Source organism: Bradysia coprophila, chromosome IV (assembly GCF_014529535.1).
Source record: "Bradysia coprophila strain Holo2 chromosome IV, BU_Bcop_v1, whole genome shotgun sequence".
Classification (NCBI taxonomy): Eukaryota; Metazoa; Arthropoda; class Insecta; order Diptera; family Sciaridae; genus Bradysia; species Bradysia coprophila.
Genome location: NC_050738.1, coordinates 13,285,910 through 13,311,032, shown reverse-complemented (window position 1 = coordinate 13,311,032; position 25,123 = coordinate 13,285,910). Strand labels below are relative to the sequence as shown.

The 25,123-nt window shown below is 32.5% G+C and overlaps 1 protein-coding gene across 2 annotated transcripts in view; it reads left to right on the top strand.

Moving 5' to 3' along the window:
* The first annotated feature begins 19,419 nt into the window (after positions 1 to 19,419).
* LOC119066386 (POU domain, class 6, transcription factor 2) overlaps positions 19,420 to 25,123 on the top strand; it is a 55,060-nt gene continuing 49,356 nt past the window's right edge. The window contains exon 1 of one of the 2 annotated variants that reach the window (XM_037168819.1): positions 19,420 to 20,486. In XM_037168819.1, coding sequence (XP_037024714.1) covers positions 20,472 to 20,486 — 15 coding nt within the window. In that variant the 5' untranslated portion in view covers positions 19,420 to 20,471. The remainder of the gene's footprint in view (positions 20,487 to 25,123) is intronic. The other variant, XM_037168818.1, reaches the window with a different exon arrangement.

Genomic DNA, 25,123 nt, shown 5'->3' with positions numbered 1-25,123 from the left:
AAAAGAAATCATATTTATAGGAAAAATTGCATTTAAAATTCATGCGATTGTATAAAAACGTAGAATATAATGATATTTCAGAGCAATTTATTTACCAAAATCCATTAAAAATATGCCTCTACCTACACCCAAAAATAATATTATTTTGTCTAAAGTATTTTGCTCCAGTTTCTGAATAAAAAAGTAAATTTTATTTTAGCTGTCGATTGGTCAATCTAAAATGAAAACATTTTTTCTGTAAAAAAAACTATAGCCGCACAAATTCCTATTGGTTCGAAAGAGTGGGACATCGTTTTTTTTATTTTTTTAAGCTTATAAACGAAGGTGGAGTATGTGAGCACCACAATATTGCTAGAGGAAAAACAATGGGAGAAAAATCATACAAAATAATGAGTTGTGGAATGCGGTATATCTGACCACATTAATATTTTTTTTATGGCCGGCGTAAGGGTGCGGAATTTTTTTTTTCGTGCATAAAAAAGCACATTGTATGGATTAAAAGAGCTTTCGAAAGTTTCATACACATTTTGCAGCAGAAAAAATACAATAAAATGACAATGATTAAATAGGGTTTATAGTTATATGATAAAGTCCCTTTCATTTGTGGCATATATCTAAACCTTATTATACAATGGCATAATTCAGTATGGTATATATGTGTTCAGATTACACATTTCGATAAAAATGTATATAAAACAAAAGGTGCTGAGTAAAATATGATTTTTAACTGTGGCATACAGTTTTTAGTCCACGTCTCTAGTCAGACGAACTCCACGAACAATTGATGAAAACCAATTGAGTGTGTGAAACGGCAAAGGTAGAAATGCCGAACTTAAAATGTCGATTGAATTGACTCAGCGCAATGTTACTCATCAAAATAAATGTTTCAGCGAATCAATTTTCAAATTGTTCATCGCATTCAACAGCTAGCTGAATAATGTCTCTCAGGAAACTGACGGGTTGTTTGATCTTTCATGGCAATTTTTCCGAATATCCGTTATAATTGTAGAGACTTGCAACGGAGTGAGTTAAAAATAAAGATTAATTCCGTAAGCACTACTTCCACCATGTCAAAAAGCGTCCGAATTTGGATAGATGGGTGCGTGTACCCATCAGTCTTATAATTTCTAATGCTAGAGCAGTACTATGTTAACTCTCGGAAGGGTCTAGTGATCCTTTCCAGACGGCTTCATTTGTTATCCGCAACGACGACAAAAACAAATAATCAGCTCTGACTAATTTACATAACATTAGTCAGAGCTAATTATGTATAGCAAAATTCTTCCTAAAACTAATGAAGTAATAGTAGGTTATGCACCTCTTTAATCAATTTATTATCAAACGAAGTAAAAGATTCATCAATCCATAGCATCTGAACCGTGTACCATATTTTGGACACACATGCTCTAGTTGTTGACAGTATTTTGGTTTCGATAAATAAATGTTTCACCTGATTGTTTATTGACCTATTTTCATTAAAGAACAATATTTGACAATTATTTGTGCGAATTTCTATGAATCTGTTTGAAATGACCTACTTGTCTACGCTTTAAAGTGAACTAAACATTTTAAGTGAATACTCTGGCACTCATTAAATTTATACTTGTGGCGGTTTAAAAAATGTTGTTTATTTTGTGGCAGATCATATTAGACAGGCTAAATTTCCGTTAAAAAAATCTGTTCTGGTGCTTGGTTCAGATGCTATGATCAATCATACTAAATGTATCACATTTTTTACAATAACTATGAACCTGGTAAGTAAATTGAACAATAGACTATGCAAAAATGACTTTTGTGCCACCGAGAATTGAAATACGACGGATTTCAATATCGATAACTAGATTGAAATGTCCAAAATTACAACACCCGTTTTCATGGCTTATTACAACACTCAAACCAGTGTTGAAATGAAATTCGTATGAGTTATTACAGCATTCGTTTTAAAAAAATGCAAAGCAACGTGATCGATCAAATTCGAAGAGTGATTGTTTACAATGAAAATTCTGAATTTTTGTGCATTTGTCTATTTCAATTCTCGGTTGGCACAAAGCATGATGTGTTACACGTATTGTAATGTTGATTTTTTCAGCACACGACCCAATTTTCCTTACTCGCTCCGCTCGTAAGGAAAACTTGGGTCTAGTGCTGAAAAAATCAACATTACAATACTTGTAACACAACATACTATTTCATACCTAGGACCCGAAAAGTGCGACGTCGCCTTCGGCTCTGTCTGGAAACTTCTCACACGCTAAAAAAAAATGTTAGTTCTAGGTACGAAATGTACTATTTTTCTCACTTTTTTCGCATAAATTAGCTAAAAACTTCTCGTCTCTCGTCTTTTGACGAAAAAACGTGAAACCGGAAAGATTTTTCACTTTAGAAATTCCTGAAATGCCATTTTTCACCCAAATTCCACATAAGGTCTTAAGTTCAATGAAAGTATACTCTATAGATCACTAAAATGACCGCTGGCGTTACGATCGACGGTTCAGTTTTGTGTGCAAACTAATGACAACCAACTTTGCTTCTAAGGGAATTCCCCGTATTTAGTTCATTTACATTCATTTCAAAGAATTGGACGCACTCACTTATTCATTACTATGTGAAATTGTGAAGTTGGTTTCAATTAGTTTGCACACTTTTCCCCACCATTCCTCACCTTTCCGTCATCAGTTTCACCAAACGAAGAGATCTATAGGTAGGTATGGTATTGTAAAAATTTGTATGGAGCGGAGGAAATAGCGATTTCATATAAACAAACTCACCTCTCAATGATTTTCACTGAAAGGTGAGTTTGCTTATAAATCGCTGTTTCCTCCGGTTTGTATGGACAGACCGTACCTGGTTTGTACTTTTATTACTGAAGTTTGCAACATTCAAATTGCAGTAGTATTGTTCACTCAGTTCATCCAGTTTTCATTTGTTCAGTGAATTCGGTTTTGATGAAATGTCAAAACGCCTGAGTAAATTTTTAATCTCAAGAGAGAGGGATTCTTTTGAAAAACAGCCTACCGAAATCAGACGCATTTTCCAGTCGAAGCCAAAACCATTTTCAAAAAAATTCTTCTTGTGTGACTGGTGAAAGGTGAGCAAAAACCGAGAAACTACAATTTTCTTACAAAAATTTCTCCAGTTACACGAGCCGTACGGGGTCGTGTGGGGTGTCATAAGAAAGGTAATCACATGTACTAATAGTACATTGTACTATTGAGCCGAATAGAAACTTATTGGTTTTAAAATTCATCCACACTGAAATACGTGCAGTTAAAGTTTTCAACCGAAGACTTTGTTCTTACAGAAATTTCTCGAGATACAAAAACCGGACATTGTCGTGTGGGATATCATTCGAAAGGTAATTTTATGTGCTTCTGGGCCAAATAGGGTTTTATGTGGATTGGATGCGTCTACGATAAAATAGAAGTTGAAATGTTTAAGTGCCCATATTTCACCGCATATGCATCTAAACTCCAAACTTCTATTCCGCTCAATAGTACCTTTCTAATGACACCCCACACGCCCTGTACGGCTCGTGTAACTGGATAAATTTTTGTAAGATAATTGAAATTTTTCAGTTTTTCCTAACCTTTCACCAGCTACACAGGCTTCGAAGAATTTTTCTTCTGGGCTTCTGGGTCGAGTTCCTTTCTAGGTACATATAAAAAATTCCGTCAGTAAATGCGTCCCAACTTATGTCTGTGAAATCAATTTTAAGGATACTTCCGAATGAAAAACGACGAAAATAGTTTCGATTTTATAGTTGTTTGGACGTTTCACAATTTGAATAATTGAAAAGATAAATAAAAATGTTTAACTATGTTCCTATTCATAATATTTCACAATGGCACGGTCCTCGTCCTACGTCATCTGCATTGGACATAAAACTAATATAACAATCTTTGGAACCCCTCCTTCTTTTAAATATTTTCCTGATTTGAAAAGTTAGTTGGGGAGATAAATTTATTAAAGATTTTCAAAATTTATAAAACTTTTTACTCCAAAGTCGGTTAATCAGGTTAATCAGGACACATCATCATCATGCTTCATTATTAAGTGTATGTTTTCTTTTTTCGTTAAATAATTAAATGTGTTTTGTATATCTGATATTATACATTCAGAGTGGTATAAGCAAAAGCAGAGCAAGAAAAAAAAAAGAAGAAGAAGAAAGAAATGAAAAAGATTCCTTACCGATAAAATGCACTCATTTATTTATTGATATAATGTGTATTGAAAATTCTTATGAATTATTTATTACCTATAAATTCAAGTCCAACATTAACATGAAAACATAAACCTTACTTTTAAATGTGTAACTATCGCAGAGAGCATTATGCAAATTTCCAATTAAATTTACATTATTTTCCAAGAGTTCTCAAAACATTATCATACTTATATTTTATATTCCGAGTAACATCAATTAGTCTAAAACAAATGTATTTTTTTCTCGTTTCGGTTTTTTTTTCGTTTGCTGAATGATTTGCATTGAATCTGTTTTATTAGACTGGAAACTGGAATATAAAAAGCTGTCATGGTATTTTTAAAATTAGTATTTACGAAGTGATTGGCTTAGTGTTTTGTATGTTGGATAATTTTCCAGTAAATTCAAATTATTTCAATAAAAGAAACCGGATATGCAATCAAACAAATAATGTTCCGCAGTGATATTCTACCCGTTATTTTATTCATTTTTCTTTAAATAGTAAGAGTTAGATGTTGTACAAAAAATAGTACATCAAAGCAACAGCTATGTCACGCTGACCATTGTCTACTTTCGCGGCCATTTGCATTTATTAAAAAGGATTTTATTTGATGAAACATACAGAAAAATTCATTTAGAACAATTATTTATAAAGTGGCATAATAAAGAGTTTTAAAAGACATACACGCAGAGATCTTCTGTTAATTCTAATCAATTTTGATATACAAGATAAAGTTGTAGACCTTACATTACGAGAAAAACTCTTACGAGAACTCATACAACAGTAAAATTGTTCAGATAAGTTTTTTTCTAGTTTTTTCATTCTTTTGGTTAGGCCGAAAACACACGAGCAATTTTGAGTTACTGAGATCCACAATTGAGTTACAAACAATTTTTTTTTTTAATTTTTTATCGATGGAGAACCTAATTATAAGACACTTTGTCGCGTATCATATGCCAAAAAAAGTTACAACTTTTTTTATAAGTCATTTTGAAAGTCACTGAAAACACGAAAATTTGAATCGAAATACAAAATTTTTTGATGACATACTGCATTTCTATTTCTATGCTGAATTCTCCATTTTGTAATCCAATTAAGTTCCAAACAAAACATTTTTACATTTTATTTCGATTCCAAACATTATTTGAAGTATTTCTGCATTATATCATGCATCGAAATTTTGCATAATTTATTTTTAATTCAGTAAAGTATCGTGAAAAATTAAGAAAATAAGCGAAGTGAGAAACCTTCTTCAGCATGCGTGCAGCGCGCCATCTTTTTATTCAGTCGAAATTGCGAAAATTTACATGTGAAAGAATCGGGATATTTAGCAAAGATGTAAACCAAATGTCCTTTTTAATTTGGCAAATGACCCTTCTCTATCGGGTTGTACATGTTACAAAATCGGCTTTGTAAAAAAAACTAAAAACATTTTTGTTATGCTCTAGAATAATTTTTTGCTCATAATAATGCTCTAAATCGAAATAAAATCGTTGTTTGTAGCATACGTTAAACGGTTAAACAATGAAATACTTAGCATAATTGTCATTCTCAGCAAAGCAAAATTGCTCGTGTGTTTTCGACTTCTTTGAAAATCTATTTAAGCAAATAATTAACTCTAACTCTGGTGTTCCTGAACTCTGAACCGAAAAAAAAAAACGTCACAACTTCACGTTAAGAATGTTGAAGATGGGAAGTGCAACAATATCTATACAAGTAAAAGAGTAAAGAAGAAAAAATTCCGAGGGGTGACTCACTTCCATTTAATCCATTAAATCCAATTAATCCATTTAATCAAAAAAAAAATTTTTTAGTTTTACCGAAATAATTAGGCTACCCACCTAAAAAATTTGTAAACTAATTACGAAAATTAGATCTGCACGATATCCAGGGCGTTTAAGTACTCGTGAGGTATAGAAATTTTTTTTTTTTGGTAAAAATGGTATTAAATTTATTTAATCCATTTATTCCACTTTACACCAAAAACTTCTAAAAGTGTAATTTTACGCTTTTTAACGTGGTAGTATGAGTTGTAGTACGTCGTTCAATCAAAATCAACCATTTTTAAGACTTTTAAAGTATTTGGTAAAATTAAGTTTTTTCCTATTTAATCCATTTAATCCAATTTTTATTCCATTTAATCCATTAAATCCATTTAATCCATTTAATCCATTAAATCCATTTAATACCATTTAATCCATTTAATCTAGAAGTGAGTCACCCCTCGCGTTAGTCACGTATTTTTGAAATACCAAATTGTCCTCTGAGTTGTATAACTGAACACATTGTTCACTAAATTGTGGCTCCAAAACCTTAAAATTTCAGCAAAGGTTTACAGTTCGAAATACATATAGATTAGGGGTGTGCGATGGTTCGGGGATCAGGATGGAAGGGGTCCACAAAAAATTCTTACCAACCCTAGATGTCAAAAAGTGATTTTAAATTTTTTTTTAAATTCATTAACAACTTGCGCAAATTCACTGAAGCTGAATTTGCGACTACTGGTAAAATCTCATATTTCGACCTCTACCAACAATATGCTGCGAGATATTTTTTGCCCTAATGAGTATTTTTCTACTAAATAGAGTCCAATAAAACAGAAAATTTTTAATTTGGAAAAATTTGGCCGAAGCATTATGTTTGGTGTGTCGTCAAAGTTCGCCAACTATGAAAAATTGAGTAAATTTTAAACTTGAAAATTCTATAATCGACATAGAAAATTATTCGATTATTGCTCAAATGGGCTTAAATTGTTGGGAATGTTGCCGGCTATCCAAAAAAGAAGAGTTTTTGAAAATCGTCTGTGAATGTGTGTAGTGTGACTGTTTGTTTGGCCCAAAATTGAGGCAAAATTCCTCAACGGAAAAAATCGATTTTTTTTGAAAATCTTTATGAGTTAGCTCGAAGATCATTAATAGTACAATTATATTGTCCGTCACGCCCTAAGGTGACCAGTTTAGCCTAAAGTGGCCTAAGTGAATAAATAAATGATCAAAGGGGATGTAAATTAAGACTGTACAGCATCAGAGTTGCACTCATTAGTATTGTTGCCTCACCAGAGTGATTAGACTTTTCAAGTATTCTTAATGATAATCATTGCATACATGGTTATAATAATCTCATCGTGTATTTGCATGTATCCGGGTCTTCAGTTTTCTCGAAAATTTAAAATTATTCTTACATTCGTAATCAATACTAAAAAAAAGTTTACAAAATTTTTGTTAAAAAAAACTGTTGAATTACAATTTATTTACGAGTTTATAACATCACTGACGCTGTCCTTATGTCGAATATACTTTATAATTATTTTTCCGTTTGTAGAATTTGGTTCTTGTAATTTAATAAGATTTCGTTGTAAAGTCGTCGGAATATTTCAAACTGATAAGCAACATCTCATTACACATTAAATTATATATCAACGTTACGCTATAATTCTTTTGCAAAATTCAAAACCTAATTGCATGCCTATAAATTAAAACTTATATGTGCCAAAAAATGATTTAAGATTGAAGGTTGGTCCAAAATGAGATATTAATTTTCTCATTATCAGTTCTCTTTTATGCCTGCATTTATATTAAGAATTAAGTATAAGATATATAATTATGCCCATTATTCATTAAATATTAAGTTTGAGAACATTTCAGAAAAACCATTAATAATATATCATATCATATACATACATACATGTGAGAAGAGGGTATTACTACATGGGATTCGTTTTGTTGTTTTATTTTTCTTCTTCGGCTTCTACGTACCGAAAGACGATGCAGCGTTCAATTCTCCCATCCTTCCATTGATTCAATAGTCATAGACTTCAATAGTCTCGATGATATTGCCAAAATATTGTCTTAGTGAGGAGGCTACACATAATTTATTTTTCTCAAAATTGACCAATAGGTTTTAGTCTCACGAAAATTCATAGAAGTTACCCATACGTCTTGATCTAACCTGCATGGAATGGGGGACAATATCAATAGTGACAGAACCGATTTCCTTTCATACAACCCCACAGGGTAAAACGGTAATTTAGTATCGACATCTGTTCACAGAAAATAAACAAACCGTGGGAGATTTACAGTTGGTGCTCAATATAGTTCATAATCATCCTCGAAGTGAGAATCATTCGTTCACAGGCTCTTGGCGTCTGTGCACATTATGAATTGTGGGTCTGCGTGGTAATCTGTGAGCTGAATTTTTTTATAACTAGAATGTGAACACTCTGTGCTCCGGTTTTCAGTTTTTTGGACTGAAGGAACTCATGTCAATCTCGTTCACACAGGCTTGAAAAAGATTATTCACAAATATTACACGCGAAAAGTGACGAATCTCTGACCCTCCACTACCGTACGAAAAAGACAATGGGAAAATATTGAAGACATACTCTTGTTGACAAACTCCCGGGTAACGGGTAACCTTACACAAAATAATCTAGCTTACAAGTGTGGTTAAACAGAGTTTGGAAAAATCAGGTCTTTTGTGGGATCGTGATGATAAACTCCCATAGAGTAACAAATGTAGATAACTCTTTCAGTTTCATTAGATTGGAAGTTGAGTTGCATAGAGTATGTAAGAACTTCTTACTAAGAGCAAGCACATCGAGATATAACCTGCAAATCTGGTACTTCTTTTATTCAACCACGGCATAGTATCGCTTCAGCAGTTTTAAAATACATTTTGTTATACATTTAAGATCATGTCCAGAACTCAACATTTTATTTTTTCGTAGGTTTTGATAAAATATGACAAGCCCTTCGGAATTTCAACATATAACTTGGTATGCCTACTACCCATCGTATTAGCCCATTATAAGATTGATGTAGTGAACTCGCCAATTATGTTCTTTTTATTATTTTATTCCAATATGCAATCCATATGTGTATTCATTACGTACGTATGTGTATACGCGAAGAGCGCATATATATCCAACACACGTATGTACGGTGCATGCTTTTATAAATAAAAATAGCGCATATTTGAAATTATCGTATTTTAAAAATAAATTAGCCTTGGGGATCTGCAATTTCTGAATGCGTCAAGAGAGTATCAGAAATATAATCTATAACATTTATTATTGTTTTAATTCTTCTGTAGAATTTGTATTTAACTTAACTCGGGTTATATTAATTAAAATCAAATCAGCAGATTATATATAGGCATGGCAGACAATTTGTACATTAATGAAACGAAATGCCAGACGAATATGTTTATACATGGGAAAACTATAAGCAACATAACATCACCATTCACCATGCAATAAATATTAACTCAAGTGGTACGAAAATTTTCGTCCAAAAAATTACAGCTTCTTCAGAAATGTGGTATCTAAAATATATACAAAATCTTTGCTTTAAAGATGTTTTTGAGTATAAGACCGATTGCTTTTGAGATACAGTTATTACTTGGCCGTCATATATAAGTCAGAATTATATTCAATAATATTCAAATGAGTTCCTTATATCTTATATCTACATCTGCAATAATATTTGTTGTACAAAACAAAACCGGATTAATATTAGACAATCCAGAACTGTATACCATGTACCTTAAGGTTCTGAATATAAAACGAGCATTGACCATTTTCGTCGGTTGCAAATAATTAGCAATAGTTTCTGAAACGGAGATTTACCTCTTATTTCTATCACATTTATCCGAACGACTCAACCCAACTAAACCCTTCGTCTCAAATATTTTAAATAATAGATTCGAAGTTAAAGTCAAGTTATACACATTTTCCCAACAAGTATACAACAATATTTTGAGAAATTGAATTTTGAATTTGGGAAAATATTTTCAGTTTAATGTAACGGTCGTTGCAACTTTAGAATTACAATTATCAGCACCATCGACATTATTTATTAGATCAAGAATATGGTCTGGTAACTTGTAATGTGATTGTCAGTATGTCAGTACAGGTTGAATTCCGTATAATTATCTCAATGACTTATAGATAAGGATTTACTCTGTAAGATTTTACGTGGTCGCCTGGCTTAATTAGCTTACATAATGTGTTTGTGCAATCTGCCTTCGATCGGCGCTAGAATCTAAGAGATTAGTTGAAGAATATTCGTCGGAAAACTAGGGTAAACGACACTAACCATTATCAAAGCATCCGTCATATAATCTCAACGAACCTGTAGACCATGTCCCAATATTAGCCATTGTCATTTCCCAGTCGGCACAAAACAAACTTTCCATGCGGCCATTGAATTATATAAATGCAGCGCATACGGATACAACAATGGACTACTTATTAATTGCAATATATATTCGCGTTATTACTAATGATTTTCACATTTAGTTTCTTTAGGCAAGGACAATATATTTTTCGCTGTATTCAAATATACAAAATGATGACTCTGACTTTAATTTCCGACATTAAACTTTAAGTTAAAAAGTTGGAAGCAGTTAAGTTAAAAATGAAGTGTTAAAACCTCTGATCTACTATTACACCATGTCTTCTTAATGCCAACTTACACTTCGCAGACCAATGAAGATTCTCCGGATTGAGTTGGTTCATTTAACAATAACATTTTTGTTAACAAAGTGTACGTCTTCCACTTCTACGGTTTGGTAGGCTGACACCGAAATAAATTCCCCCATCACAACAGCACCATTGCAAGTGAATTCATATTCTTCGACTAAAGAAAATACGAACACAGTCCAGATCAATGACTAAATATCTCAACCGACTACTTTACACATAATATACAATTCAGCATTGGAGCAATATCAAACCCTTTCATATTGTGTATACCCATACACTTTCCACCCTCATTAGATAGTGTACAACATTTGCATATTCCAATTTTGTATTCTATGAGTCTGAATATAATTTATTAATTAAAGTAAGTTTACAATTTAATATACGTACATACAACTGTACAGAATACAAGAATGGAAATGAGTAATACAGATGTGGTTTTATACCGAGAGAGAGCTTGGTATAAAATCTTCGGTTTGTCTATTAATGTAATTATAATATCAAATCAAGCTGGAAGAATATAGATGTGAGATGTGGACAAAACATAAAGCACAATATTTTGAATATTCTACGGAATATAAATTGTTTATCTTTATTTTATGATTTTGGTATAGATATTATGTATAGTGCCCTGCTTTGATGGTATTTTCTTATCAGTCCCAAGTTTGAATATTTGCTCATAAAATTTTGTATGATTTTAAGGTTAAAATCGCCTTCATTTTGCCGGTTCAATTAAGTGTGTGCAAAAATTTAAATTTATATTTTAACAATGGAATTACAACACAATTTGTTCTTCTGTTCGATACGTGTGTACGGTGTTATTATCGTACAAATACCCGATGATTATTTTTATTACCCTGTCAACGTATCATTTGTGTGTGATATTCCCGAATGTTTTATTTAGTATCGTGTAGAGACTTAAGATAAGGATTATTATTACAAGGAGTCAGAAGTTAATGATATCCATTTTTGGGGATTATTTGTGGGTGAACAATGGAACTCACTTCAAGTCTTTTGCGTTGATGTTTTAGAAGGTTTAAAAAAATCTTTTAGAGCGTTTTCCAAAGAGATATAATATCTAATATTTCGTCATTAAATCTGCTACATCTTTTGTTGAATGAATGATCTAGCGTCTGATGCAAAATCTTTTACTTTTTAGGTCATAACATCAGCTTTGCTATAAAAGCTAACACTAGCAAGGAGTGGAATTACGGCTGTAAGTCTCTATCGGGTCTTTCAGTAGAAAAAACCGTTGGAATGTCCAACATTTTTATTGTTTTCTCCATCAAAACAATAAAATGACATGACAGATGTAATTCCTCTCCAGGGCTCATTGCTTTTTTTGTCGTCTGGTCGATAGCAGATGGAAAGCCTTTCAAAATATAAATCATTGTTTCTGGAAACACCGAACTTGATTTAGAGCGCCGCACTTATATTCCACGACAAATGTAGTAGCATGTGTTCACTTTTAATTTGCATATGTACACATACGTAAGAGTACTAGTCAGATTCGCTCAATATAATTATAGCAAGTGCATACTTCAACACTCCCACTCAATTGATATAATTATATTGCTGCTCCTGCTCTATATATGTTCTCGATTCCCCGAAACTTTTCTGAACCAAATCGATCTACCATCGATTCTTGATGGTTTTAATTGCGAGTTACGCTCCTACTGAGAAGATTGAATCTTTTTCAGCATTTCAACATATCGACCAATATGCCATTGATCTTCGTACCAATATTAATGCCCATTGGACCAATCGATCGACACATTGCCGAATGACTTCACGGTTCTGTCCATTTCCCAATCGATTCAATCATTAAAACCATGCCTACCGACTTTCGCCTTGACTTTGAAACCATTTGTCTATCAATTTTCGACTTGACATTCGAAACCACTGTCTACCGACTTTCGGCTTGACCATGGAAACCATTTATCCATTTGAGTGAATCCTTATGTGACTACCTCCAGGACGAACTACACCATAATTCTGAAGTTTACCGCCACCACTCTTGTAACTGATTCTGCTGCACACACCAGTGCATTTATGTAACTGAGACTGCCGTTACCGCGAAGCCAATGTAACTGATACTACCGTTACCGCGAATACTTTTGCATGATCCAGTGCCTTTTCTCAACTGTTACTGCTATTACCGCGAAATCCTTCTCCTGAGCCACCACCTGTTGGAAGTTGTGGATTGGCTGCAGGATATTACGGGTAGATCTTATACCCGGACCTCCAATAAAACAAAACTTTGCCTTTCGGTTGTTTATTGAAAAATGACTTTGTACAATTTTCTCCTTAATTAGGGTCACTGAGAACTTACAACTTCTTAATGAAGACTACTAGTCAGATTCGCTCAATATAACTTTAGCAAGTGCATACTTCAACAGATTCTTTGTTCTACATTTTTGTCTGATACGCCAGGAACTGCGTCTGAAATATTATGTATATTTCGCGAAATAAAGTATTGAAATTACCACCAGCGATTGCGACATATTCAGCTACTTTCTGAATTACGAATCCCGCAATCAGTACTTAACGAATAACAAGTTATCCTTATGGTGGTTGTTTTATTGTTCTCACGTTAGATATCGATTACACGCAAAAATTCACTTTTAAGCAAAAAGAAAACTGTCTACGGTAGCCCTCACACTCGCAACTTTGACCTTTCATCCAACTTCAAACTTTAGACACTTTGAGTATCTTCAGGTTAACAAAATTCTGCAGAACCAAGCATGAATGGAACTCACTGTACGTATTCGCTCTGCTACAAAAATAGCTCCGAATTTCATTATCGCCACGGGCTGATGGACGAGCCCTTTCCCAAAATAAAAATAGTTTTTGCATTTCAAACGAAATGAAATTAGTAAAACTTCTCCGCAAATTAAAACCGAATTAAAATATCTTAATTTTAGACAGAACGAAACCGAACAAAACAAAAACTGATGGATACAAAACACAGACACCGATCTCTTCCCAACGATAAGATATCATTTCCATAAAATCATTGTGATTTTGGACACTGTTTCAACCCTTATTTATAAAATGTACTTAAATGTCTTTGAAGGATAAAATAAATTATGAATTCATAAATTATGATAATTAATGCCCGATACAATACACAATTTATGCTGAGGTACCCATCGCTATACCTATCTATACCTACTTAAGCGATGAGTACAAATATTTTAATTTATTCGCCCTCTTCTCTGATGCTGCCTCGCGCTAAAATAATTTAAACAGTCATCAGTGAACATCTCCTCTGGCCATAGAGAGGTTCAGTTAGGTGGTATGTGGAATGGTTTTCTGTCGTGTTGTAGACGACAATATTACCAAACAAGAACAGTGGCGATGTTATCGTACATTTGCAATGTTGAAGGGGGTTTCACTTTTCGTTTGCTTCCAAGCGTTCTCATATTACCGAAGTGACACTCTCTTGCATTTTGTGTGTTTTATTTCTGTTGTTTTTTTTTCGTCATCACTTTGTTAATTTATTGGTGTAACCGATTTCTTTATATGATGCTATTATGCGCGCAACGCAACATCATCGTATTTCAGTTCCTTCTTTTTCAATGGGGGACTGAAGTTTCAATAATTTCGATAGACAACATTATTCTAAGCAAAAAATTATTCTACACAATCGTAAAATTATAAACATTTATATTTTTAATTAATTGTTTTCTGATTTTCAAAGATCAGTCAAACATAAAAAAGACTATACGTCCCTATATGCCTCTCTTTTCTTCTCATGTCATTTTTTCTTAATTCTCTCATGAAAAAGGTATGCTTTTGGGTTGAATTTGGGTCGTAGTCGTAATTGAAATATAAATTAAAAGTAAAAAACTTGAAAATTCGGCAGTAGTGTAGAACAATTTTTTGTTTACAATAACATTCTTAATCTAAATACAAAAAATGTCAAAAGTTCAATGCCCCATTGGTGTTAGTAACCCAGAATAGCAGAAAAAAATAACGAAGGATCGCATAATGATACGCCCCTGTTCAGCCGTTCAGAGAAATACTGGGGAGCATTAATTACTTGAATTTGAGCTCATTTACATTTAAATGAGACGAAGCACGTTAAAGGATTGAGGTATAATTACAATTACTATGTAAAGGCGACTGAGAATATATTTTGATTTACCATCAACGAATATATTATTATTCTGCATTAGATGTTTTATAAAATGAAAATTAGGTTGATGTATTAAAACATGGAATTTTGCTTTGATTTGATTTATATTAATAAAAATTCAAAATAGTAATAAGAAGAATGCTAGAAACATGGAAATGGAAGTGATGTTAGTGCCGTAAAAGGTGTTTATTTCAGGAAGGTAATTATCTAAATATAGTTTCAATGAAATTATGGTGTGATATTTAAATGGGTAAATCATTTATTTATGAGTCTGCCATTAGAAATACAGAAGTTCGATTGGCACGTATACTGATAGGGTTCAGTAGTTATTTATACAGCTCCAAGCCTTATAAGACTTTAATGTGAAAGATAAGATCGTAGAGCTGGAGGCTTTCCTTATTGAACACATCAATAACAGTTGAGTTCAAGGTACATACAAACGTTTTTAGAGCGTTATGGGCAAATGTCAAATCAATGAGACTGTTAAAAATTAGCAGAAAATAGAAAATTTTCCGACAAACATTCGATTCCTGTCGGAATTCTTACACACGCTAAGAAAAATCGCTTTCATATTAAAAGTTGGATTCACACTAAAATGGCATCGGGAAGACTGACGAGCGTGCCAGATTTCCTTTACAGAGGTCGATCTGTCACTGCGCCAAATTCACCTTTGAGTTACCCTACCCCTACAAGACTTTATTTTTCTGTTACAGACTTATGAGTTGAAACAACATTTTATTGAATCTTAACCTCTAGGAGGAAGTTGGAAACCCGAGAAGATGAAATTTTCTATATTTTTCCCGAGGTTATTATAAAATATTTCAAAAAAAGGGGCAGCCGTAGTTTTAGATGAGGTGAGAAAATTACTATTTCATATTTGATTTACCTTATAATCAGCACTTTTCTCCCGGGGGATGAAAATAGAACTTTTCTCACTTGAACTGTAACCATAGAATTATGACCCGAAATTCATTGAAAAATTATATCACTGTAACTGAGTCTATGTTTTCAGAAATGGTATGGCGAATTAATATTTTTCGTTTCGTGGAACCTCTGGGAAAAATAAGAAATTCCAATTGGAGCAAAATTTCAACCCTCACTTCTCTCTAGCCACAAACATCCACCTTCTTGAAATTTTAATTTCAAATAACTGCAATGATTCTATATTGTAATCCCGGTTTTTCCACCAATTAATAATGTAACACAAACATTTTATTTGCGGCGATTCAATTTTAACACTTTTTGCCAATGTGATAACCATTTTTATTAGTTGCAACTGAAACTTAGTTGTATGAAATTGAGTAACGCAATCGTGTGTAGTTTATGTTTTTTAAGTCAATTATAGTTTAACGGAATTAATATTTAAAATGTGAACAGTTAGATTGTGTACACGTGTGAAAGTCACTTTGTTACATTTAATAATTTTATCCTCTGTACACGCACATTACACAGTTCTCTATGAGGATAGTCATTAACCTGTTACAGACGGCTGTCATCTGTTATCGACAACAAATAAACGACAAGCTCTGACTAATGAGGTCTTATATAGCAAAAAACATGTTCAAAACAAATGAAGTAAAAGATTTCTGAAATCTATTTCTGAAAATATTCGATCAAATGAAGTAATAGTTTAAATAGTAACACTGTTAATATGGTTGACGTCTGTGACAGGTTAAAGTGTCATTCTACTAATGATGGCCTTGTTGTTATGTTGATCAGAGCGAGAAAAGTCCGAAGATCAGTTACTTATAGCTTGCCTTGTGGGACTTTTCATTGTATTTTTCCATATTGTTTGTCACATCAAGCAAGGCAAGTCGAAATAAGTGTTTGGAATTGTATTTTCTTCTATCTTACCATAACAGTCCATCACACCACAAATTGGGGCGCCTCCCTGAAATTTGACACATGTAGTATATCGGAGAACTGTCAACTTTAGGATGCGACTAGGTGAATAAATTGTAGTATGCTGTACATGATTTGCAGTATGTGCTATAAAAACTGTAGTATGCATGTGTGTAATATCCCTTCGCATCGCAGAACCTCGAATAACCATTCGTGTGTATGGGAAACCTCGGTTGACCTGTAGAGGCGCCACGATTTTTTTTAGTACTTCAATCTTTGCGCTCTATTTTTAGTGGATATAACTTCACTCTTGCAAAATATCCATGTCATTGTTGTGAAGTAAAAATAGTGCGTTGACATTAGTAATTTTATGACGAAATGTAGTAGAATTATACGAAAATCGAATACATTTCAGCTTTAGTTTCCAAAGAACCCTTCACTATATTACACACACTTGCTCGCTAGCGTTCGTTCGTTGTGTGTAATATACACTTGAATAGTAATTACTCAGTTTCTGCGATTTGAAGGTTTTATCAAACTGTACGGATTTGATCCGCCTTTTCGTATCTGTTGTTTCTCAGTAAATAAAACATTGAATCACGAATGGAAGATTGTGGTGGTTTTTAAGTTAAACAAAATCGCGATGTTTAACCGCAAAATTATAATAATTATTCCGAAATATCTGATTATTTTTTAAACAAATTAAACAATTCAGAATTTTAAATCCAATTAAAAGCATTTTAAAACATTGCCCGTTCTTAGAGAGAAGTCTGTTTATATTATTAATTTATACCATAAATAAGTATATAGAGAGGTGGTACATAAAAACAGCATAGCCAAATTATATTAATACACAACTTTTAAACTGCTCGCAGATATGACAATACCAATGCCTCCATTCGCATAAGTATTTATACAAAAATTTTCTAAACTTTGCATTAATAAAAGGGTTCACCAAATTTGAATTTTTAATTTGCGCTAATACATTTGAACGTTGGAGATTTGCATACAAATTTGATTTATGTATGTTCAGATTTGTATACAGATGAATTTATTTAACTCTATACATTTTATACATCATTCGAAAGACATGAATTAATTGGTTATTCTTTAAAACAAAAAACAAAAATTGCCAGCGATTCAAAAAAAGAAATAATTTTGGTAATGTCAATAATGTTATCTAGAGATGAGGTTGGAATGTTCATTCAATATAATTTTCTGAAGATGGAAATAATTTTAACTTTACAGGACCCTAGGATGTATCATCGTTTCACGTTTCACAAATGTCTGTATGGTTTGACCTTCGATACCAATATCTAATATTGAATCAAAAATGTATGTTAAAAAGGACAAGTACTAAAAGTACTAAAATTAATTCTGCCATGCCTAATTTCTTAAAATATTCTAAAATTCCCACAAATCCGAGTTGTCTGCACCAGCTTTCTCAACAAAACCAACGAAAGTTTTATTTTACGTCAATGAATTGAGAATAATCTTTTACTTCAATTGTTTTAACATTCTACTAAATTGACGACACTAACAGATGAGATTTTCTAAGACGAACTTCAATACTTCTTACCTAACAAGATCTTTGTCTTGCCTACAAAGCCGAAAAAAAGATGTTGGAGTTGGTTGGGGTTAAGTCCTAATTAAATGATGGAATATACTTGTGCTTCACAATGTGCAAGAAACCTAATTTTGCATATCTTTGTGATAGACGACAACTGTAACGAAGAAGGTTAAAAAGAGTACGACATTAACACTTGCCATATTAAATCACGTGGAAATACGTTATGGATTATATTTGAAAAGCTATATAAATACACATGCTGCAATATGTACCCTACCATACCCATACAAACTATAAAATTTGCTTACAATCAACTTTTTCAACAAATTTATTTAATCCATCAGCAGCATATTAAAGTAGATATCAATACAACTCGCAACGACCTTCACCCAGCACCAAAACAAAAAGGAAATAAAAAGAAATCTACAAAATTTGATCCCGCTTTAAGCCAAGATTTTTTTCTTTTAGTTTTCACTTTCTTCATGCAATCGTATACTCTATTTACTCTACAGCAGAAAAAAAATCTCTCTCAATATTACAATCTACGGATATATATCCACTAAAAATACATAACATTCTAGACATGTGTATACGATTACCCGTAGCAGAAATGCAAAAAAAAAGTATTCAAACACTTCACGTGTATAAATGCGCGAGATTTGAGTAAAACCAGCGATTCGCTCTTGTGCCTCTTCTTGCAATAAATGCTTTCAGATGAATATTAATTATACTGCGTTTTATATAGCGCATGAACGTTGCAGACGCAAATGTTCAAAAATGTAGGTAAGATTCAAAGCGTGCGGGAGTATCATATTGTTGTGTGAGTGGCCTGCATATAAACGCAAAAATATCATAATGTAACTGTGCCTGTGCCACAGCGTAAAACATAATAATAGGAAACAAAATTCGAAATAAGAGAAAAAAGCATAAGCGCGCACCGTTCAAAAAAAAAAGCATAAATAAATCGTAGCCATGAGCCTAAAAAGTGTATACACTCGGACAAAGAGTAAAGAGTAAAATTGTGAGCAACTCGGAAAACTTTCAGACAAGGATAAACAATTAGTAAGAGGCGGAGTAAGCAGCAAACAACATGTTTTCTTAGTGTAAAAAGGGGAATGTGCAGTGTGCTGTTGATAGTGTGATGAGAGAGAGATGGATATTTTGAATTATGCGAAAGAGTCAAAACATACACAATTGCGCTTAAACATTTAACAAAAATATAATTTTATATGCAGGGAATATAAATGTAAAATAACAGATCTTGACATGTGACGTTGCCTTTAATGAAATAGAAATAAAGCAACGTTTTGCGTTGAGTCAGTTAATGACATTACGTCAGATAGGACGGATGTGCTGTGTGTTCATTGTTACAATACACACGGTGTGTAACACATTGCGTATAATAAAGTGTGATTTACAGTGAATTTAGATGATGTTTTGAATGGCAATCAATTATTAACAGAAGAATAATAATTGCGAAGTGCATCTTTCGATCTCGGCATACTTTTTTTTGTATTTCAAATTCAAGTGGACACACAATCTGAAGTGTTTGTGTGTTTGATAATTAAAAAACAAAATAAAAATAGAATAAAAATAAAATAAAATAAAAACAACCAAATGCTAAACAAGAAAGAAACCTAGTGCTGATTGTGCATTTGTATGCACAAAAAATTACTCTAATTGGATTAACACGGTATTAATTTGTTGTAAAACATTTAAAACTGAAAATACCCAACTAATCGCTGAAATTATCTAAATACATTTCTAGAACTATCGCACCTCGAAAACATGACCAATTAACACTTTCTGGTGCTCAATTAACGAAATTATTATTATTCACATATCATTTGCGAACCATATTATGCTGTTAAAAATTAAAAGCACAGTGTCAAAGCCAAATGAGCTCGGTTAAAAACATACAGCCAAGAGTGCTATATAATATACATCTCCATTATAAATATATTGTATAAATTTTTGACGCGGGAAAAGTTTTCACGTTGTCTTGTGTCTGTTTTATTGTGCTTTTTCGCTCTGAGCGGAGTGTGTGTTGAGCTTTGTTTAACTTTGCATCAACAAATATAAATTTTTGTTTTTATGAAAATATAGTTTTACTACTATACACTGTGCTAATGAGTTTGGGTAAATATATTATTCGGTGCTATTAACATTTTTGGAATTGTTTTTTGAAGATCAACACAACAAGGACAAATAAACAAATTTATTGGATAAATAAATTACATGACGGAAAGTGGTATGTAGTACAATTATTATTAAGTAAAATAGGAGGTAGAATTAGGAAAATAAAAAATTATTTTATAATTTCTGAAAAATCGACAAGGCAACACGTGAAATAACTCCAAATAAATATTTCAAATTGTGTTACATTGTGCATGTAAACTGATACTAGACAACATGTTATTCGATACGCAACGCGTGGGCATGTTAAATGTAAAAGAAATTGAAACAAAATTTTATTACCTAAATCATTGCCAGGTACTGTCTCTATTTCTTTCAAAAAAACATTGAATTTCTTGAAGTCTTCAACAAGTGACAACCGTGTCACGGTATGACCATTCAATCTATTAGTTCAATTGTTTAAATCATTATTACTCACTCCTTGTATGATTCACATTAGCTAAAATAATAAATTCCAAACTCGAAAGTCATCTCCTAATCTACTAGTTGGTAGAGAATCGTTTACTTTATTAGTTCAAACAAAAAAAACTCTTCGCAATATAAGAAAACGTTAGCCAGAATTCATAGTTACATTTTTTTCTCGTTGTTCTCGATAACCGTTTTCAGTTTCGTTTCAACCCTTCTTCAATTCATTGCAAAAACTTTGCACTAAATGAACTTATTCAATTAAAGTCAAGGAAGAAAGAAAGAAATCATTGTTAAAAAGTATTGGTAGAGAATGCGTAGACAAAATAAGTAAACCTTCAGTCTCGTTTGTTTCAAAAATCATTTTTGGTGGCAAAGTCATTAGTCTTTACATTCTATTTTTGGAAAAGGGAAGATACTAGCGTAACACACACTTATTGTTTCCACATATGGTAAAAGGTTAAAACGGTTAACGGAAACAATTATTACAGCTGTGGAACTATAAAAGACCAACCATTTCAATCCCAATTCTGTTATTCATTCCGCTTGTGGTATCGGGGTTCGCATACGTACATATCGCAATGTTTACTCATGCAGAAGCACGTCTATGGATCGAATTTTTTGGATGTTGTTATTCCTTCCCTGCATTCAATTTTTTCAATTATTTGTACGCATTTCCTAGAGATGGTATTCTCCAAAAAAAAAAGCTGACTTCGTCGCTCATTTCCGGCACACTACAAACAAAACGTTGATCCTAACTTATGCTAAATTCGATTCCAGAACTCGCCTCTCATTCGCTAAAAAAAGCCAATTTAGCATGCGTTAGGAAAAGTACTATATAGTGCCGCCAGCAGGTTTTTACGTTCCTCCAAATCGCTGCATCCTAGGCAGTTTCTCGAATTGAAGCCCAAAAAAATTGAAGGCTACAAGCGAAAATGCCAAAATCTATCGTCCAAGAATTTTTCATGCAGAGGGAAATCGCGAGAAAAAATTCAAAATAAGCCTCACTTTTATCCCCGAAACATGAAAATGTCCATATTATCCGCGTGAAGTGGCGGCACTGTTCAATATTTGATTCAATACTATATCACTAAAAGTGTTAAACTTAAATCAAAAATTCCGAATTAATCAATGGTTCTTGTGCTTGATGACACCCATAAAAACAATTCGGATAAAAAACTGCTTTCCATACACGTTGAAACTGTTTCTCCTTCATTCTATTTATTTAAGGCTGTTGCAGCAATTATTATATGTCAATTGAAATGTCAATTTATAATATTTCTTAGGCGTTTATTGCACTAATAAATTGTCAATTTCATAATTTAAAATACGCATCATTTCTGTTAAAGGGAGGCCATCTACATTTCTACATATGAGTAAGTTTAGGTGTTTTAATAATTGATTGAATGTTATACATACTTGCAAAATGCACTTTCCTACATTCTTCAGAAAGGGTAAGCAAAAGTGAACGCTAAACTGAATGCATTTTAGGTATTTTCATGCTATCTCGCCATAGAAACAAATGCGATTAAAGTCAAATGCTAACTAAATGAAAACTTGAAAATTTTCGTGTTTTCAAAATGTGAAATGTGTTCTGTTTATTCTTTCTTTCTTTTTGTTAATAATATTAATCGGCTCTCAGTATATTGAATTTTGCAAACTTTTGAGCGTACTCGAAACTCTAGAACATTGAGTTTTGCATAGCACAAAAAGCTCTTTTCAAGTTTAGGTGCATATGTCGCAAGGACATTAAAACTTTTTTTTGCGTGAACTTAAATATTCAACTCTCTGAACAATGAACACTAATGATATGTATTTCATATAACAAACGATTTTACATTACAAGAATCCCAAACTTAAAAAGTAGTTGGGTCTGAAATATCTTTGGTTGTATTGATCAGATTTTGCAATGGTCTTTATTTCCTCAAAAATTTCCAAGTCATTTATGTGGATCAAGATACAAAACCAATACTGAATAGGCTTAGGCTTACCTGAAGCGATTTTGTTTGTATTGCTCTGACGGAAAAGATTTCTCCTGTTGAAACTGTTCCACTATCCAGTTTCAACGCACTCTAAATCAATTCATTGACTGAAACGTTATTGAAACTCACAGTTGTACTGATTTTAGTAACACTTCTACCTCCAACCCTAATCTTATTGTGTATCCTTTCAAATACAACCCTTTGGGGTAAATTTATTTGTATTAACTCATTTAGCATGTGTTTATTACATTTTAACACGGGCTTTCAGGGGATATAGTGTTTACTGCAAAGTAACTGAAAAACACACTACCGACCGGTGGCAACTCTCTTATCGAACGAGTAATGCGAGAACAAATTCTTTACACTATAATGCACGACAAATTCATAATTGAGATAGTCTTATCGTGGAACCAACTTTTTTTTAGGTCCAACCAACGTTTCATCGAAATGAGTTCTTCCAAAGTATTGGTTTGAAGGCCATCCAACGATTCTTTCCATAAATATTAAAGTCCAGGTTAACTGAAAATAAATGGGTTTACGGCGGCTAAAGTGTACCTCACGTTTTTGAGTTAAATACCTTCTTTGACAATGGGGAACAATTGATAGATACGATGTGTTTACCTCGGATACTTCTTGAATATTTTATAGGTTTGAAAATTAGGTTACAATATTTTGTGTATATTCATATTCATTGACGATCCACAAGATCTCGGCAATCCGCTTCTATTATTAAGACAAATTTTATTCCTATTCCAAATTTAGCTTCTCAATAGAAAAACAACTATGCGCTGCACGATGGTAAATATTGTACCATCCCAAAAATTATTCATTACTCCAATCGAAGTGCAATAAAATATTAATATTTTTGACAAATCAGGTTAGAGCATTTTTACCCGCCATCCCATGCTAATCGAAAATAAAAATACAAAACTACAAAACTATTCTAAACGAATTGAAACTGGAGGATTTTTACTGACCAATTTATTAATGTCCAATTGAATACCAATGAGCAAAATAAATGTTATGCCCAGACAAAATCAAAACATTTAAATTCCTTGATATATATTCAATATTCGAATCCAAATTTACGAATTTACTCTCTCTGTATAACTATGTATCAGCCAGTACACTATTAATTTATATTAAATTTTACATATACAAATCAGAATATAATTTGCGCTATACATATATGAGTGCTCACATTTTAGAGCACTGTTATGTTTCGCGCATATTTTCTATTAAGGTTAATCAAGAACACTTAATGCAAATAATATGACACATTTGGTATATTTAATTTAAAGAACACAAAAGGTTCAGTTGTATAATAATATTCATGCATTAGAAATGATATAAATAATTATTAATTGTTAAAATCAGACCATAATTTAAATAATAAAATGTAATTTAAAGTGAGACATGATAGTTATTTGAATCGTATGGTCGTATGTATGGTATACTCTATTTACGGGATTGGTTTTTGTGTTTTAGATGACAAAAAAACTTTCAAAACAACTCACTAAAACGAATTTTGAATTCAGTTATTGGAAATATTATATTAATAAACCGCGAGATTAATCAAATTTATTGGTTCAAGTGTGTTTATGAATTTTGAATTATAGCAATCATTTCGAACACGTACAATAAAATTGACGATTTTCTAAAAATTTGGTTTCGTGTTTCAAGTCATACAACCGAATTTCATTCTTCTTGATATTAATGCATTAATTTCGGATTGACTTTGATTGCTTTTAATTGGAGAACAGAACAGAGTTTAAAAAAAAAAATATTTTTACAAATAAGATTCTCAATTTGTGGTGGAAATTCCACTCGACCCTCTCAGTAAAAGGACATTAAAAATGTTCCAAACTTGTACCTTTATCTGGTCGGTTTGTCTCTTTCTTAACTTTTTTTTTATTAAGGGTAGTTGTTCCTTTACTGGGTAGAGAAAAGTGCACAGAGGCATCTTACGTGGAAAGTAAAGTTTGGCAAGAGAATCATTTAAATTAAATTGTCAAGATTTTTGTCTGAATGGTTGGAAGTTGGAATAAATAATTCGTGGAAAAGTCAAGTCTACATTTGGATCAATTTAGTTGGCCTTCAAAGAAAATTAACGATATTTATTGTCCTGAACTGCCAGTACTTTTCGTAGTTGGAACAGTGTGGAAATGGTATTTTCTTAACTCTGTGACGAACAGTAAAACTTTCGTTGACTTTTTTTGGCACGAGTATTGTATACACATGCTAAAAGCGAGGCTAAAAGGCTTTCGAGTGAAAAAAATTTTTCCTTACGAATACGAATGTGTACTT